General features: G+C 47.4%; 1 protein-coding gene across 2 annotated transcripts in view; it reads left to right on the forward strand.

Moving 5' to 3' along the window:
• MSRA (methionine sulfoxide reductase A) overlaps positions 1-18,649 on the forward strand; it is a 295,929-nt gene that overhangs the window by 209,213 nt on the left and 68,067 nt on the right. For both annotated transcript variants that reach the window (XM_066594899.1, XM_066594903.1), the window contains exon 6: positions 16,687-16,793. In XM_066594899.1, the coding sequence (XP_066450996.1) occupies positions 16,687-16,793 (107 nt within the window). The remainder of the gene's footprint in view (positions 1-16,686; positions 16,794-18,649) is intronic.

The following is an 18,649-nucleotide window of genomic DNA, read 5'->3' on the forward strand; positions in this document are numbered from 1 at the left end:
CGAATACAGTGTTGTAGGCTACGTGACCAACAGATGTCCCCCCCCTGATTATAGTAATCGTTCCACCATGAGGAGTGACCGGCTATCACTATGATTACATTCATGAGGGCCGCTACAAACTTTGGTATGTCCCAATGATCCATTCAGAATGCCACCATGACTGTGAGCATTTTGCTTTACTTTGACTACAACCATAGTTCCACCACAAAGTTTCACCAAAGAGTTCCCCCATGATTACAGCAAGAACAAAAAGTGACAATTATGTCCCCATGATGATAGTAACAGAGCCACCACAAAGGCGTGACCAACAGAGGTCACCATTATTACATCCAGTGTGCCAGCACAGGACCCACTGAGTGCCCTAATGATTTCAGCCATAGTTCCATCACCAAGAGTCACCAATGAATGTCTTGATTATTACCGTATAGCTAAAACAGTGACCAGTGGGTATCCCCTTAATGACGGTCACTACTTCACCGCAAAACTCCTGCCCTCCCCAACCAAGTGATGACTCAATCGGAAGTGAAATGACCATCCACTTACATGACCATTGAGTGCCTTCATCATTACATCCCTAGTTTCACCACTAGGAGTCACCAATGAATGTCCTGATGATTACCGTGTGGCTAGAGTGCTGCAGCAAACAGTGACCAATGGGCATCGCCATGATGGCAACCACAATGCCACCGCATTCTGCCCTCCCCAATGCTGCTATTACTCCTTGAGAAGTGGTTGGCCATCCACGTACCTCTCCAATCACTGATCTCTAAGAAGACCGGGCTGGGGTATTGTTATTCTCCTGGCAGCATTATTTAGTCAATGGAGTCAGTATGTTGGAGACCTACTGGGGGTCGAATGGGTGGGCCCTTGTTTCATAAAACTCAGACAGCCTTTTAGAGGAAATGTGTCATCAGAAAATGACCTTTTGGGTAAATCGTTTTCCTATAGTCATGTACATCCCCAGCACTTCCAAGACCGGTGCACCTGAATGCTCCATATGAGTGGAACCAAGGTGTGCATGTATCTCCACCACTCCATTCACTTCTAATGGACAGGGAGAGAATACGCTTGGCAATATTTCTCCACCCCAAAGAAGTGAGTAGTGTTTGAGCGTACATAGTGCCGTTCTATTCACATGGGGCATTCGGGTGAACTGGCCTTGGCACTGGGGTGGTCCCGGTAGTTTACATGGCGGCCCGATGTGACCAAGTGTGGACAGCACATTAGCTAAAGCCAGGGTCATGGCCGCCAGTCACAGATATTGCTGGAGCCGGGAAGGGTGACTTGGGTTCCATTGTGATCTGATGTGGCAGGGGGACCTTTCGCTGGAATGGGGCAAGTTGAGTAACCAAACTTGCCAGGTGGACAACATTGTTCTCCACCTGGCTCTTGGTTCTTACTCTTTGGATTTCCTCTGTGCTTCCATGTTTTATCTTTGTAGTAATGCCCTACTATCGATTCATTGTTATAGGATCAAAGAAACCCAAATTAATCTACATTTATAGAAAAAGGAGGAGAATAGTTTCCTGCCATTATACAGCCGCGATCTGCGCTGTTTTGTAGCCCATGTTTCTCTATGGCGCCTTTCTTTGTGTTGCATTACATCGCACGAAAACGCAATTTTTTTGTGTAGCGTGATGCAACGTTTGCGTTAGGAAATCCTACTGTTTCCCCTAAAATGAGGACTATCTGCATAAAAAAAAAACAATACATCGCCTAACAGCCGCTGTTGTAGTGGCCCAAAGCTAGTGTCTGTGGGTCTAAGTGTCTGTGAGGGGGGGGGGGAATTTTGAGCGGTTGCAGCAGAGTGTGAGCGGTTGAGCGGTTGCAGCAGAGTGTGAGCGGTTGAGCGGTTGCAGCAGAGTGTGAGCGGTTGAGCGGTTGCAGCAGCGTGGGAGCGGTTGAGCGGTTGCAGCAGCGTGGGTGCGGTTGAGCGGTTGCAGCAGCGTGGGAGCCATTGAGCGGAGGCAGCAGCGTGTGAGCGGAGGCAGCAGCATGTGAGCGGTTGAGCGGAGGCAGCAGCGTGTGAGCGGAGGCAGCAGCGTGTGAGCGGTTGCAGCAGCGTGTGAGCGGAGGCAGCAGCGTGTGAGCGGAGGCAGCAGCGTGTGAGCGGAGGCAGCAGCGTGTGAGCGGAGGCAGCAGCGTGTGAGCGGAGGCAGCAGCGTGTGAGCGGTTGCAGCAGCGTGTGAGCGGTTGCAGCGGAGGCAGCAGCATGTGAGCGGTTGCGGCAGCGTGTGAGCGGAGTGTGAACAAGTCTACCTTCACTACTTCCACAAGTAAATTGTAGATCCCCATTAGGATGAGCTCCATGCCTGGCAATGCCATCCAGTGTGTTACTTATGCAATGTATGCGTTCCTTGATCAGCCGATCGAGGGTGCATACTGTTGCGCAAGATGCGTGCACGTCGCACATTTAGAAGCCCAAATTCTGGATCTAAATGAGCAACTGGCAACACTGAGAGCCATTGACATCATGGAAAGGAGTTTGGTGCTCACTGAGCAGGCACTCGCTGGGGTAGAGGCGGGGGCGGATGGTAGTACAGAAGTGCAGGGGGAGCAGGCAGCTAGCTGGGTGACAGAAAGAAGGAGGGGTAGAGGGAAGAGAACCAGGGAGGCTGGTCCTGAACTGGCACAACCCAACATGTCTGCAATGTTGGCAGATGAGGGCGATGCCATTACAGAGCCAGCACCGCTGCAGCACGACATGCCCTCTGAACGCCAGGGGGATGACTGCTCCAGTGAGACGGGGACGGGGAGAGCAGGGAAGCCTAGACAGGTTCTAGTGGTGGGGGATTCAATTATTAGGGGGACAGAGAGGGCAATCTGCCATAAAGACCGGGATTGTCAAACAGTGTGTTGTCTTCCTGGCGCTCGAGTTTGACACATCGCGGATCGGATTGACAGATTACTGGGAGGGGCTGGGGAGGATCCAGCGGTCATGGTGCACATTGGCACCAATGAACAAGTTAGAGGTCAATGGAGGGCCCTCAAAAATGATTTCAGGGACCTAGGGTCCAAGCTCAGGGCGCGGACCTCCAGGGTAGTTTTCTCGAAAATACTACCTGTACCTAAAGCCACACTAGAAAGGCAGCAGGATCTTAGGGAGGTAAACAAGTGGCTCCGGAGTTGGTGTAAGAAGGAGGGATTTGGGTTCCTGGAGAACTGGGCTGACTTTGCTGTTGGCTACAGGCTCTACCGTAGGGATGGGCTGCATCTTAATGGGGAGGGTGCAGCTGTGCTGGGGGAGAAGATGGCTAGAAGGCTGGAGGAGTGTTTAAACTAGGGACTGGGGGAGGGCAAAAAGAGAAATAGTGGGGTAGCCAGTGTAACTAGCGACCCGGGTCCAAGCAAAGGGAATGGGGGTCGAGCAGGGGGTGGGGTTAGTACAGTTAGAACTGATAGATCAGCCATAAGTACGAATAGCAACAAAACAAATTTAAAAAACAAAAAAAACTGTATAAATTGTATGACCACGAAAGTCTGATCGGTAAAGTGGGTGAGCTTGAAGCGAGAATGACTGATGAAAATTATGATATAGTCGGAATAACGGAAACATGGCTTGATGATAAGTGCGATTGGGCGGTGAATTTGCAGGGGTACAATCTCTTCAGAAGGGACCGAAGGAACCAGAAAGGGGGAGGGGTATGTCTGTACGTCAAATCAAACTTGAAGCCGAGGCTACGGGAGGATATAGGGGTAGGAGACGAACAGGTGGAATCTCTGTGGGTAGAAATACAGGGAGGAAAAAATAACAAAATCCTGATAGGGGTTTTCTATAGACCACCAAAAGCAACAGAAGAAACTGAAAACTTACTACTAAAACAGATAGAAGAGGTGTCAAACCGCAGCGAAGTAATTATCATGGGGGACTTTAATTACCCAGATATAACATGGGAGAAGGAAACCTGCAAATCACACAGGGGTGATAAGTTCTTGAGAGTAATTAAAGACAATTACCTGAACCAACTTGTGCAGGAACCAACGAGAGGGAGGGCCACTCTGGACCTAGTACTAACAAACCGGAACGTATAAAGGGGGTGCAGGTTGAGGGACACTTGGGGAACAGTGACCACAATATAATCAACTTCCAGCTGTCATTCAATAAGAAGCCTTATCAAGGAGCGACAAAGAAACTAAACTTTAGTAAAGCAAAATTTGATCATTTTAGAACTACTATCGGTAACATTAACTGGGACAACATCCTCAAAAATATCAGTACGGAGGACAAATGGGAAAAGTTTAAAAGGATCCTAATCACTTCATGTGAGCAGTTCATTCCCTTTAAAAATAAAAGAAACTCAACTAAAAGGAAACCATTGTGGTTCGACAAGACGGTAAGAGGGGCAATAAATGAAAAAAAGAAAGCGTTCAAACCACTAAAGCAAGAAGGCAGCGAAGAAGCGCTAAAATCGTACAGGGAAAAAAACAAAATATGCAAAGATACGATCAAAACTGCCAAGGAGGAGGCAGAAACACTGATCGCCAAAGAGAGCAAAAACAACCCGAAGCTATTTTTCAACTATATTAACAGCAAAAGGATTTGCAGGGAGAGCGCTGGTCCTTTAAAAAATAATGCAGGAGAGATCATTGATGATGACGGAGGGAAAGCAAATCTACTAAACAGTTTCTTCTCAAGTGTATTCACAAACGAAAAGGAAATGTCACATGAGATGCAGGGGAATAAAATGAACCCATCACAAAATATCTCATACCTAACGCAGGAGGAGGTGCGGAAGCGACTAAAGAAGACTAAAATTGATAAATCGCCGGGCCCAGATGGATTACACCCAAGGATACTAAGGGAACTAAGTGACAAGATAGCTAGGCCGCTATATCTAATATTTCTAGATACTATCAAGACCGGAGTAGTACCATTGGACTGGCGCATTGCCAACGTGGTTCCAATTTACAAAAAAGGGAGCAAAAGTGAGCCTGGTAACTACAGGCCAGTAAGTCTCACTTCAGTAACGGGAAAAATTTTCGAGGGGATTCTGAGAGACGCCATCGATGAGCACCTCAAGGAGAACAAGGGAATAACTCCTCCCCAGCATGGATTCATGAAGGGTCGCTCATGTCAGACAAATCTGATCAGTTTCTACGATGAAGTAAGCTCTAAGCTGGACCAGGGAGAATCTATTGATCTCGTATATCTGGACTTCTCTAAAGCCTTTGACACCGTGCCACATAATAGGCTAATATACAAAATGAGGCAGCTCGGTCTGGGCGAAAACGTGTGTAAATGGGTAAAAAATTGGCTCAGAGATAGAAAGCAGAGGGTGGTAATAAATGGCTCATACTCTGATTGGACCACAGTAACTAGTGGGGTGCCACAGGGTTCAGTATTAGGCCCCCACTCTGTTCAACATATTTATCAATGACCTGATAGAGGGGCTGCACAGTAATATATCAATATTTGTAAATGATACAAAATTATACAATATAATTAATGCAACGGAGGACAATGTGCGGCTACAAACGGACCGAGATAAGATGGGGGCTTGGGCAGAAAAATGGCAAATGAAGTTCAATGTTGATAAATGTAAGGTTCTGCACATGGGCAGGAGAAACGGATGTCACCAATATACACTAAATGGGGTACCACTAGGGAAAAGTGATATGGAAAAAGACCTGGGGGTACTAGTGGATTATAGACTGAACTGGAGTAACCAATGCCAGTCAGCTGCTGCAAAGCCTAATAAAGTTTTGGGATGCATTAAAAGAGGTATAGGGGTGAGGGACGAGAACATTATCCCCCCACTATATAAGGCACTTGTCAGGCCTCACATGGAATACTGCGTACAGTTCTGGTCACCGGTGCTCAGGAAAGATGTTACAGTACTGGAGGGGGTTCAAAGACGGGCAACTAAACTAATACATGGAATGAAGGGACTGGAATACCCAGAGAGGCACCAAAATTGGGACTATTTACTCTAGAAAAAAGGTTAAGAGGCAACCAAATAACCATGTATAAGTACATGAGGGGACAATACAAAGATCTCTCCCGCGATCTGTTTACACCCAGGACCACGACGGTAACAAGAGGACATCCGCTACGTTTAGAGGAAAGCAGCTTTCACCACCAACATAGAAAGGGGTTCTTTACTGTTAGAGCAGTTAGACTGTGGAACTCTCTGCCTGAGGATGTGGTGATGGCAAAATCCATAGAGGAGTTTAAAAGGGGACTTGATGTCTTTCTGGAGAGGAAGGATATTACAGGATATAAATCTTAGGTTATTTGTTAATCCGGGTATACAGGCAGGTAGAAACTATTAGGGCTCATGTCCACGGGCAAAATATGATTTAAGATCCGCAGCGGATCTCCCGCATGCGGATCCGCATCCCATAGGGATGCATTGACCACCCGCGGGTAGATAAATACCCGCGGATCGTCAATAAAAGGGATTTTAAAAAAAATGGAGCATGGAAAAATCTGGACCATGCTCCATTTTCGTGCGGGTCTCCCGCGGGGACGGCTCCCGCGGGCTTCTATTGAAGCCTATGGAAGCCGTCCGGATCCGCGGGAGACCTAAAATAGGAATTTAAAGTATTTACCTATCCGGCGCGGGCGGGGAATGTCAGCTGTTCCTCACGGCCGCATCTTCCTTGCTTCGGCTCGGCGGATGTGCCCGGCGCATGCGCGCGGCACGTCGACGACGTGCCGGCGACGTGCCGCCGGCGTCAGGAATTCATCCGCCGGCCGAAAATGAAGATCCGGCCGTGAGGAACAGCTGACATTCCCCGCCCGCGCCGGATAGGTAAATGTTTTTAAATTGCTATTTTCGGCGCTCATGTCCGCGGGGCAGGAGGGACCCGCTGCAGATTCTACATGGAGAATCTGCAGCGGATCTGATTTTCCCCGTGGACATGAGGCCTTAGGGGTTGATCCAGGGAACAGTCTGATTGCCATTAGGGAGTCAGGAAGGATTTTTTTCCCCAAAAGGGCTAATTGGCTTCTGCTCTTGGGGTTTTTTGCCTTCCTCTGGATAAACAAAACAGGAGGATAGACAGGCTGGACTAGATGGACATTCAGCCTTACATACTATGTTACTATGTAGTGGGGCCCCTCTATAATGTTCTATGTCTGTCTTGTGTCCTTGTCCTGTCAGTGTCTCATGTGTAGTATGCATCAGGATTATGTGTATTGCACCTCTGCACGCGGGCAGGTCGGACCCCGCATGTGGGATTCCCGCTGGCACTCCGTCACGCATGTGCAGTAGCACTGCTCACTGCAGAAGTGCCGCAGGAAGGACGGCTTCTATTGACTTCAGTGGAAGCCGGCTGTGCGTAACTCGCACTGAATCACAGCATGCTGCGATTTATTCTCTGCGAGCGTTACCGACTGTTCCTGGTTTTGTTCAGAAAGTTTCCCCTGTGTGTGGTCTATTTCGTTCCATCGTCAAGTTTCACCGCAGAGGACGGAACGGTGGCGTCACGTGTGACAAGTGGACTACAGGTAACCTCTGGTCACTTTTCCACTGTGATCTCCCCCAGCAGTAACTTGGTCCGGTCCCGAGCTACCCACAGGGGCGGAGATGGTAGAGCCCTGTGACCAGGTCTTCATCTACCCCGCTATCTCCTCGGCTGTGGGCCCGCTCCTCGAAGGCTGCACTGTCAGCTCCGCTGCGCGCCTCCTGTGCAGCTCCAGCAGACTTGCTTGTAGTCTTCAGCCAGCGCTTCCTGCTTTGCAGGGTCAAAATCCCCGCCTCCAGAAAACGCTGGCTGTGATTGGTCCTCGAGTGCCGCGGCTCAGCCAATTACTGCAGAGCTCAATGAACCAATCACATCCATTGCTTCCTGGAGGCACAGATTTTGAACCTCTAAACTAGGAAGCGCTGGCTGAAGACTACAAGCAAGTCTGCCGGAGCTGCACAGGAGACGCACGGCGGAGCTGACAGCGCCTGTTAGGTGATGTATTGTGTTTTGTCTTTCTTTATGCAGATAGGCCTTATTTTGAGGGTAGGGCTTATATTTCAAGCCCCCCCAATCCCCAAAAAATCCCGGTGAAAGAGCACTACAAAGTAGTAGTAGCGACACAAAATCGCGATATCACCGCAAGAAAACCATAATATCACAGAGAACACAGATACGATATCACTGTCGTCCGTGTGAAAGAGGCCCAACAGTGAGGAGCTCATTGGCTGGAGCGATAGTCATGCATGCACTGTGCAGCGCCATTCATTTTCAATGGGACTTCCAGATTAGCGAGTCCTTCTACTTGGCTATTTCCATCAGCCCCATTTGAAATGAATGGAAAAGCGTTGCAGATGTGTGACCGCCGCCGCTTCATCGAATCTCCATATCATTGCGGGTGGCTGCAGCAAGCCTACAATGATGAGAAGAGGAGGAGGACAAGACTCGGGATCCGGGCTCTTTTGGTTGAGTGATAATAGTGAATTGTGGAACAAGCCCTTTAAATGGGTGTTGCTAATACACTTGTGCAGCGGTTTGCATGACTCCCAAAAAAGTGACCAGAGCAAGCCATGCGCAGCCACCTCTCCATTCTGCACCTGAGACCTGTCACAGTCCTGCCATTCTCCACTTACCATAGGTGCAGGCCCCAAATGTGGGACCTGTATCTCTCAGACTCTTATGGCATAGTCTGTGGATATACCAGACATTTTTGAGTCGGGAAATCTGTCGTAAGAGTTTGCCAGCCTGAATCGGACCCAAGCTTCTTTGGCGAGCGATATGGAAGCCACCATAAACAGTTCACTTTGGGCTCAAAATGTTGCGGTGTTCCCAAAATTGCCATTTTTCCTTAATAAGCATATTAGCCTTGAATCATGCGATGGGCGGTCTGCTGGCTTGCATTGGTCTGGGCTCTGTCCCCTCATCTTCCAAAAATTCACCCCTTACTGAATGACTGATATCTCCAGCTTCTCCTTGCGCCACACACCCGGGACTAGGCGTATGCTCGGTGACTTCAGAGAAGCCACAGAAGGGCACCTCAATGTGCATGTGCCTAGTCCGAGGTGTGCAGTGCAGGAACTAGCTGGAGATGTTAGTCGTTCAGTAAGGGGTGAGGTTTTGGAGGACAAAGGGGATAGAGTCCAGACCAGTGCAAGCCAGTGGTCCACCCATCGGATGATTTGGAGCTCATTGACATATTGTTTGTGCTACGAAAAAACAACTATTTTGAGGGCACAGCCTCATTTTGGGCACAAAATGAGGTTTGTGTATACTGGCCTTATTACCCACCAGTACTTGTGATTGGTTTAGGACTGAATTCATTTACATAAACATTATAAATAACGTTTTAATCAAGCGGCTGCAATGCTCTGTGAGCGGAAGAGTCTGGACTAGAGATGAGCGAGCACCCAAATGCTCGGGTCCACGTTATTTGAGTCAAGCTCTTCGCAAAATTCGAGAGCTCTACTCTAGTAACGAACCCCATTGACTTCAATGGGAGACTCGAGCATATTTGTATGGGACCCGCCAGTTGCCGAGCGGTGGGGAGGGGACAAAACTGGGGCAGGGTCGAACACGGCTTTATGCTCTCTCGAGTAGCGAGCACCATCGAATATGCTAATACTCGAACGAGCATCAAGCTCGGAAGAGTACATTCACTCAACTCTAGTCTGGACTCTAAACTGACACATTGTAACAAACTAACAGAGAGGCTGAAGGACGGTGCATATTAGCGCAAGCCAGACTACAACGGCACTGTATGTTGCTGATGTGTTGAGCTCACAGAGCATTGTCTAGACTGGATATGGTTTCCACTTCTCAGATGAGAAGTTTACTGCCTCCGGATGCCACAAGAGTTTGCATTCACTGACAACTAGCAGAGATCTTGAGAACGGTGAGAAACTGAAACACAAAGTACATTAGAAAGTTGTAGCACTTTTCATTCGTACGGCGATTAAGCGGAGACGCTGCAACGGAGGCGTTTACTTCTAAACTGAATGGGATAAAAGCAAATCCTGTTCCACATAGGAGAAAAACCGCTGCAGACTTTCTGCTGCAGCTTCACTATAATAACTCTACCCTGCCGTTTTGCTGCGTTTCCACAATTTGTGGGGTATTTGCACCACAGCAAGCTATCCCCCTATCTACAGGGTAGGGATAACTTGCTGATCGATGGCCATCCATCCACCAGGACCCAAGAAGGCAACCATGATCCCAAGAACACAACAATGGTGCACCCTGCAGGAAGGACACCTTCGCTCCATTCACTTCTGTGTGGGACTGCGAGCGCCGGAACTCGGCCGTGTCCGCCAATCTCGCAGCATCTGCCGTGTCAGCAGAACGTAGCCCCTCTAAGTACGTCGCGTACACGGAGATTTCTCTTCCAGTGTATTTGCATTGCAAGAATTTTTTTCCGTCTACAAACTTCACTTCACCGCCGTGAAAATGAACCCAGCCGCCATCTGTGCCACGGAATACGCCAATGGATAATATGCTTGGTTCGCTCGCCGGTAATGCGATGGCGATCTCATCTTGGCTCTTGTAATATAGAAGGTGGGAATTCACCTGTCGTAGATTTCCATTTTGGGGATTACATTCCTACGGTCCAGCGGCAACTTGCTTCATAGCCTCACCACAAGATGAGGGCCGTACATTCCTCGTTACGGCGGACAAGTGGTCTCACATGTGCCGCACTCTCTATTAGGGCTCCTACACGCTGGCGATGGCAAGTTTGTGCTTTGCGATTTTTGTGCGATGCGTTTTTAACATTAGAACGTCCTATTGACATTCGCATTAAAAAAACGTAGCGATATCGCGATCACAAGTGTGCAGGAGCCCTTACAGTAAATGGGAGGCAGCGGAGCGCCAGCCTGCTGCATGCTGGGGCAAATTTTGTTTTCTGCCTTTTGAGGTGCTTTTGATGCCCACCCGCCACCACAGTGCCACAATACCCCATACAGCCATTTCTCCTATATAGTTATAACCACAGAACTGCAAAAGTCAGTGCCATGTGCCCCTCAATGCACCGTTCAGCCATATACACCCATAAAGAGTAGGCATATTAGGCCATGCCCCCCATATAGACTCCATCTCCTTTATCTATATGCAGCGGGTCCGGAAAGTCTTCTCACCCTTTCACTTTTTTAACATTTTATTATGTTGAGGCCTATTAAAAAAAATTTAAAAAGTTTTCCTCCCATCATTCTGCACTCAATACCCCATAATAACAAAGTGACAACAGAATGTTAGAAATCTTTATACATTTTGCTTTAAAAAAAATGGAAAAACTAATATTTTGCAATGACGTAAGTATTCACACCCTTTGGTACGACATTTGAAATTTAGCCCTGGGGCCCCCCGTTTCTCTTGATCATCTTTGAGATCCTTTTGAACCTTGATTGGCGTCGTCTATGGGAATTTCAGCTTATTGGGCGTAGTTTTAAAAGACCCCCTCCCCTTCTATATAAGGTCTCACCGCTCACAATGCATATCAGAGCCAAAACCAATCCATGAGGAGGACAGAACTGCCTGTAGACCTCAGATAGGATTGTGGGGAGGCTCAGATGTGGAGAAGCCACAAAAACATTTTCGCTGCCCTGAAAGTCCCCAAGAGCCCAGCGGCATCCATAATGCTTACATGGAAGAAGAACAACCAGGTCTCTTCCCAGAGCCGCCGACCTACTAGACTGAGTCATCGGGGGAGAAAGACCTTGGTAGGAGAGGTGACCAAGAACCTAACTGTCTCTCTGGCTGAGCTCCAAAGATCCTGTGTGTAGATGAGAGAAACTTCCAGAAGGTCAACCATCACTGTAGCCTCTACTAATTTGGACTTCATGGCAGACCGGCCAGAAAGAAGCCTCCTCAGTAAGACACATGAGAGCCGCCTGGAGTTTAACAACAAGCACCGAAATGGCCCTCAGACTGTGAGAAACAAGATTCTCTGCTCTGATGAGCAGAAGGTTCACCTTCCAACAAGACAATGACCTTAAGCATACAGCCAGGACAACACCGGAAGGGCTTAGGGACAACTCTGGGAATGTTCTTGAGTGGCCCAGCCAGAGCCCTGACTTGTACCCAATCAACCATCTCTAGAGAGACCTGAGAATGGCTCCATAGACGGCCCCCATTCAACCTGACAGAGCGTGAGAGGGTCTGCAGAGAAGAATAGCAGAGAATCCCCAAATCTAGGTGTGCAAACCTGGTGGCATCATACCCAAGAAGACTGGAGGCTGGAAACGCTGCCAAAGGGGCTTCAACTAAGTACTGAGCGCAGGGTGTGAATACTTACGTCAATGCAAAATGATAGTTTTTCATTTAAAACAATACAAATATTTCTAACTTTCTGTTGTCATGTTGTAATTCTGGGGTACTGAGTGCAGAGTGACGGGGAAACACGAGGCCACAATAGAACAAAATGTAAAAAAGGAAAAGGGTCTGAAGACTTTACGCACCCAATGTAGAGAGCAGCCTTATGTGTCCCCCAAGTGCAGCCATATGCCTCCCATAGAGACCAACTATATGTGTCACCCAAGTACAGCCATATGCCCCTCATATAGAGTCTAACCATATGGGCTTTCCAAGTATAGCCATGTCCAACCACATTTGCCCCAAGTGCAGCCGCCATATGCCCCTTATATAGAGTCTAACCACATGGGCTTTCCAAGTATAGCCATATCCACATCCATACAGAGTCCAACCACACGTGACCCCACCCCCTCCCCAAACACACACTCCCAAGTACAACCATGTACCACTCATGTAGAGTCCAGTCACATGTGCCTGCAAATGTAGCTATATGCCCCTCATATAGAAGCTAACCACATGGGCTTTCCAAGTACAGCCATATCTACTTCCAGACATAGTTCAACCACATAAGCCTCCCAACTGCAGACATGTCCACAACCACATATACCCCCTAACTGCAGCCATATGCCCTCCCTATAGAGTCCAACCACATGTGCCCCTCAAGTGCAGCTTCAGCATATACACCCCCTTTAAAGTGCAGCCACATGTTTAAGAAACACAATGACAGTATTTACTGAAGCAACCCCTTTCAGGTAGCAGCTGCCGTGGCGATCAGCCAACTTGTGACACCCTCAACAAACAGCTGGCCAGACATTTTCCATTATTACATGGCAGCCATTCATTTGAACATGTAATGCGTACACTTCTTCAGTTCCCCCAATGCAGGAGCAAGTCTTATTAAGCGGCCATTAGTTTTGGCTCATAGACGGGGGTCTCAGGTAGGACCACCCCCTTTTTACGATGTTCATATGCTCTGTTAGGCTATCCGGCCAGGGATTGTCTCGATGAGACAGTATTACTTCCATCTCTTCCTGTATGCACCGTATAACCACTGACCAGACCGCCTTGATGTCTCCTCTCCCCTCAACGTTATAATTGTCTCTTTCGTACATAATTATGTATTATTCATAAACAAGTTATGGCTTCGCTCGTCCTTGAGGATTAAAACAATGAAGTTACACTCTGTGCAGTAAACTCTACACTGCAGCGGATGATTCATTCCCATCTGCAGTCTCCCGAGTCCTTACCTCCCCCCCCCCCCACCCCACCCCCCACCTACCTGGGATAGAAGAGGTTAAATTTCCTGCAATCTACAGCTATGGGCAGGGAGGCATGGCCCCATTAATCATGTTTTACCGTGATTACTACCAGGCCGTTTAATCTTCCTGAGGTCGTACAGTAAGCCTTCATAGAGAGCCCCATGTTCAGTGAAGAGGCAATGTGTTAATTCTCCATCATAGCCTATGTACAAAGAAATCCCTGATGGTGGATGATGGGTGTAGTAGTGCATAGCGGCCAGATCATCAGAGCCTGGATGACTCCTACTTACAATAATCACTCCAATTTATACGTTGTCACAGTCCGCAACAGAGAGACTATAGATACATAGACAGTGGTAGATATAGTCATGTAGGCTTCAAAATATATATGTAAGCGTGCCTGTATGGTCCTCTGATAGTGTACGTAGGGTGTCTGTTTAGTCCTATGCATGGTCGGCCTTAGCTGCATGCGCCCCGTGTAGTCTCACAGGGTGCTATTTTCCACCTTAGATCCTCCTGGCCAGATGATCCTCTTCCTCAATGTGTCAGTGTCTTGTGGAGCTACATGAATCATCCTCCTCCTGGCTCTGTCTTCTCCCCTCTGATGTTCGGAGGCATTGCCGACAGCCCATTGGAGCCCCTGCACTTCAGTTGCTTAGTTCTGCTACTGTATATATGTTATGAGCTTGGTTCTGAAATTGTAACTATGTACTAAAGTTGGTTCTGGTGCTGTATTTATGTACTAACATTGCTTCTAGTGCTGTATTTATGCCACGAGCTCGGTTCTGATGCTGTATTTATATGACGAGCTCGGTTCTGATGCTGTATTTATATGATGAGCTTGGTTCTGATGCTGTATTTATATGATGAGCTCGGTTCTGATGCTGTATTTATATGATGAGCTTGGTTCTGATGCTGTATTTATATGATGAGCTTGGTTCTGATGCTGTATTTATATGATGAGCTTGGTTCTGATGCTGTATTTATATGATGAGCTTGGTTCTGATGCTGTATTTATATGATGAGCTTGGTTCTGATGCTGTATTTATGCCACGAGCTTGGTTCTGATGCTGTATTTATATGATGAGCTTGGTTCTGATGCTGTATTTATATGATGAGCTTGGTTCTGATGCTGTATTTAAATGATGAGCTTGGTTCTGATGCTGTATTTATATGATGAGCTTGGTTCTGATGCTGTATTTATATGATGAGCTTGGTTCTGATGCTGTATTTATATGATGAGCTTGGTTCTGATGCTGTATTTATATGATGAGCTTGGTTCTGATGCTGTATTTATATGATGAGCTTGGTTCTGATGCTGTATTTATATGATGAGCTTGGTTCTGATGCTGTATTTATGCCACGAGCTTGGTTCTGATGCTGTATTTATATGATGAGCTTGGTTCTGATGCTGTATTTATATGATGAGCTTGGTTCTGATGCTGTATTTATATGATGAGCTTGGTTCTGATGCTGTATTTATATGATGAGCTCGGTTCTGATGCTGTATTTATATGATGAGCTCGGTTCTGATGCTGTATTTATATGATGAGCTTGGTTCTGATGCTGTATTTATATGATGAGCTTGGTTCTGATGCTGTATTTATGCCACGAGCTTGGTTCTGATGCTGTATTTATATGATGAGCTTGGTTCTGATGCTGTATTTATATGATGAGCTTGGTTCTGATGCTGTATTTATATGATGAGCTTGGTTCTGATGCTGTATTTATGCCACGAGCTTGGTTCTGATGCTGTATTTATATGATGAGCTTGGTTCTGATGCTGTATTTATATGATGAGCTTGGTTCTGATGCTGTATTTATATGATGAGCTTGGTTCTGATGCTGTATTTATATGATGAGCTCGGTTCTGATGCTGTATGCTGGGTGTGGTGCTGTACTTGTTATAAACTTGGTTCTGTTATGTGCGATATGTGGGATCACACAGGATGCAGGTCACCAGCTTTTAAGGGCAGTACCAGATGGATGTAGGCTGGGGGGGATTGCAACACGAATCACCCAATTGCTTAGTTATGTTAATGTATTTATGTTATGAACTTCATTCTAATATTGTATCTAAATACTGAGGGTGGTTCATGCTGTACTTATGTATTGAGCTTGGTTCTGGTGTTGTATTGATGTACTACACTCAGTTCTGGTGCTGCATTTATGTACTCAGGTTGGTCCTGGTGCTGTACTGAGCTTGGTCCTGGTGCTGTACTGAGCTTGGTCCTGGTGCTGTACTGAGCTTGGTCCTGGTGCTGTACTGAGCTTGGTCCTGGTGCTGTACTGAGCTTGGTCCTGGTGCTGTACTGAGCTTGGTTCTGGTGCTGTACTGAGCTTGGTTCTGGTGCTGTATTTATGTACTCCGATTGGTTCTGGTGCTGTACTTGTGTCCTGCACTTGGTTCTGGTGCTGTATTTATGTTAAGAACTTGGTTCTGTTATAGTATTTATTCACTGATCTGTTCTGGCGTGGACATGCTGCTGTCTGCATAAGCAGCCTACCTATAAATGCAATATATAACTACTCTTTTTTTTTTTTTGGTCCCGGTACCAACGCCTTTCACTCTCACCAGCTCTTTACCGGTCGGCACTCATGTTTGGCTGACACTCCACACTGCATGGCGGTTCACTCTCTCTCCATTCATCAGTGATTTAGGACACCACTGGCATCTTCTGGGTAAAGCTGGCCCAGGGTAGGCTGAGGATACCCTTCCTCTTCTTCCATCTCAGCCCACACCGGACTGAAGTTGCCCGTGTGGCTCACTTGTAGCTCCACCAACACTCCTCTCACTTACAAGTCCAGAACCGAAGACAGAAGGACACAAGACCCCTTTGCAAACACCTTGCATTCATACATATAAAGCACACTCACATGACAGACAACAAGATACATTTCTCAGACATTCTCACATACCAGACAGTCAACCGCTTCAGTGCTGCAGAAGTGCAATACACATCATATTCATGCAACATGAAAGACACTGACAATACAGAGGCACGAGACAAGTGCATGCATACGTTATGGAGGGGCCCGGTAATGTCTGACTATATTGTATGTATAGTCCGTAGTCTACTGTATATGTGTCCGATAAGGTTGTATGGTCTGGCAATACTGCAGACTTATCCATTAAACGCCCACCGCCTTCACAGTATGACTTTGCCATGGATGACGTGGCCCATGCTAACGTTGTGTCTCTTCTCTCCACCAGGGATGCGTCAGGGGAACGATGTAGGAACCATGTATCGTTCGGCCATCTATACGTATACCAAGGAACAGATGGACGCCGCTCTCAAATCCAAAGAAGATTACCAAAAGGTAGGTTTTACTGGACCATCTATGGCTAAATCCCGAATGACACAGGACCAGCGCGGCTCCTGGATGACGACCACCTACGGAGATGACGTAAAGATCTCCTCATACTACGGTCCATCCAAGGGAGGGTCACTGTAGACTCTACTATCGTGAATCTCTAGGCATGAGGACATCCCCACTCCGCATGCCCTGTTAGGGAATATGGCAGCCATAGAGTGGCATCGCCATCGGTCCCCCCATGAAGCAGAACAGAGAGACCCGACCTAGACCGCCAATACAGTATATAGTCAACCACAGTGTGGCAGACCAGGCTTCCATTTATCACCGTGTCAGCCCTTTTTAAGGGGTTGTCTTGATGAGCCGAACCCCTAAAGCTATAAGTGTATTTTGGAGTGTCCCAATACTAGCATTGTGATAGTGCACACTGGACAGATTCTTCTTAACCCCTAGAGGGTAGCGGCCCTGTTTTGAAAAAAAAAATTGATTTTTCCTTTCAGTTTTCCAAAAATCATAACTTTTATTTATCCACCACCGTAGCTGTCGGAGGCCTTTTTCAATGGTGGTATATGATATACTGAATTTAGGGTGTCATTAAGGCCTCATGTCCACAGAGAAATTCAGGGCCGCACATATTCTCCATGCAGAATCCCGCAGCGGGTTCCTCCTTTCCCGCAAACATGAGGCCTGACAATAAGATATACTTACCTGTCCGCACTCTGCGGGTTTGCCCTCCATCGTGTTCGGATCTTCTTTCTTCGGTCCGGCAGATATGCTCGGCGCCGTGCACACCTTTTTATTTTTTTGAACTCCTGCGCTCCCACGGCACAGCAGAAATACAGCTGCGGTTGTGCTGCGTGAGCGGACGGCTCCCATAGGCTTCAATGGAAGCCGCGGAGGGTGTCCACATGGGAGACCGGCACAAAATGGAGCATGCTGTCAGTGTTTTCCCGCACGTGTGATCCGCACGCCTGGGAAAAATGACATCCGTGGGTATTTAATTACCTGCGGGTGTCCAATGATTCCCTAAGGGCGCAGATCACGCGTGCGGGACACCCACGCGGATTTAATAATTCCAATTTGCCAGTGGACATTGGGCCTTAACCCTTTCCAATCCAATTTGTATCCTCGTTTTCCTAGGGGGGCTTACTCTTTTTCTGTCGTTCTACAACGGCGCTATCTGCTGGCTAAAGCCAGTACTGCATGAGGTGATACGTTGGATAGGTTCCGACAGCAGAGAGGCTGCCAATATACAGTAAGAGAAGCCCGACGGATGTCTTCCAACATCGGAGCTGTACAGCCTTAAATCATGATGTCTTCAGACGTCAGACAGTGGATTAGAAAGAGTTAAAGGGTTAGCAGCCATGATCAGCGTGGGCAAGTGTCAGCTATAAAAGACAGCCAATACCCGCATTCTATGGGGCAAGATTGATCCAAGATTATATTCTAGAGCTGCACTGTACTGTCCTGAGTTACTATTCTGCTGGTGGAGTCACTATGTACATAGATTACTTATCCTGTACTGATCCTGAGTTACATCCTGTATTATACTGCAGAGCTGCACTCACTATTCTGCTGGTGGAGTCACTGTGTACATACATTACTTATCCTGTACTGATCCTGAGTTACATCCTGTATTATACTCCAGAGCTGCACTCACTATTCTGCTGGTGGAGTCACTGTGTACATACATTACTTATCCTGTACTGATCCTGAGTTACATCCTGTATTATACTCCAGAGCTGCACTCACTATTCTGCTGGTGGAGTCACTGTGTACATACATTACTTATCCTGTACTGATCCTGGGTTACATCCTGTATTATACTCCAGAGCTGCACTCACTATTCTGCTGGTGGAGTC

The sequence above is a fragment of the Eleutherodactylus coqui genome, chromosome 1 (genome assembly GCF_035609145.1).
Source record: "Eleutherodactylus coqui strain aEleCoq1 chromosome 1, aEleCoq1.hap1, whole genome shotgun sequence".
NCBI classification, from domain to species: domain Eukaryota; kingdom Metazoa; phylum Chordata; class Amphibia; order Anura; family Eleutherodactylidae; genus Eleutherodactylus; species Eleutherodactylus coqui.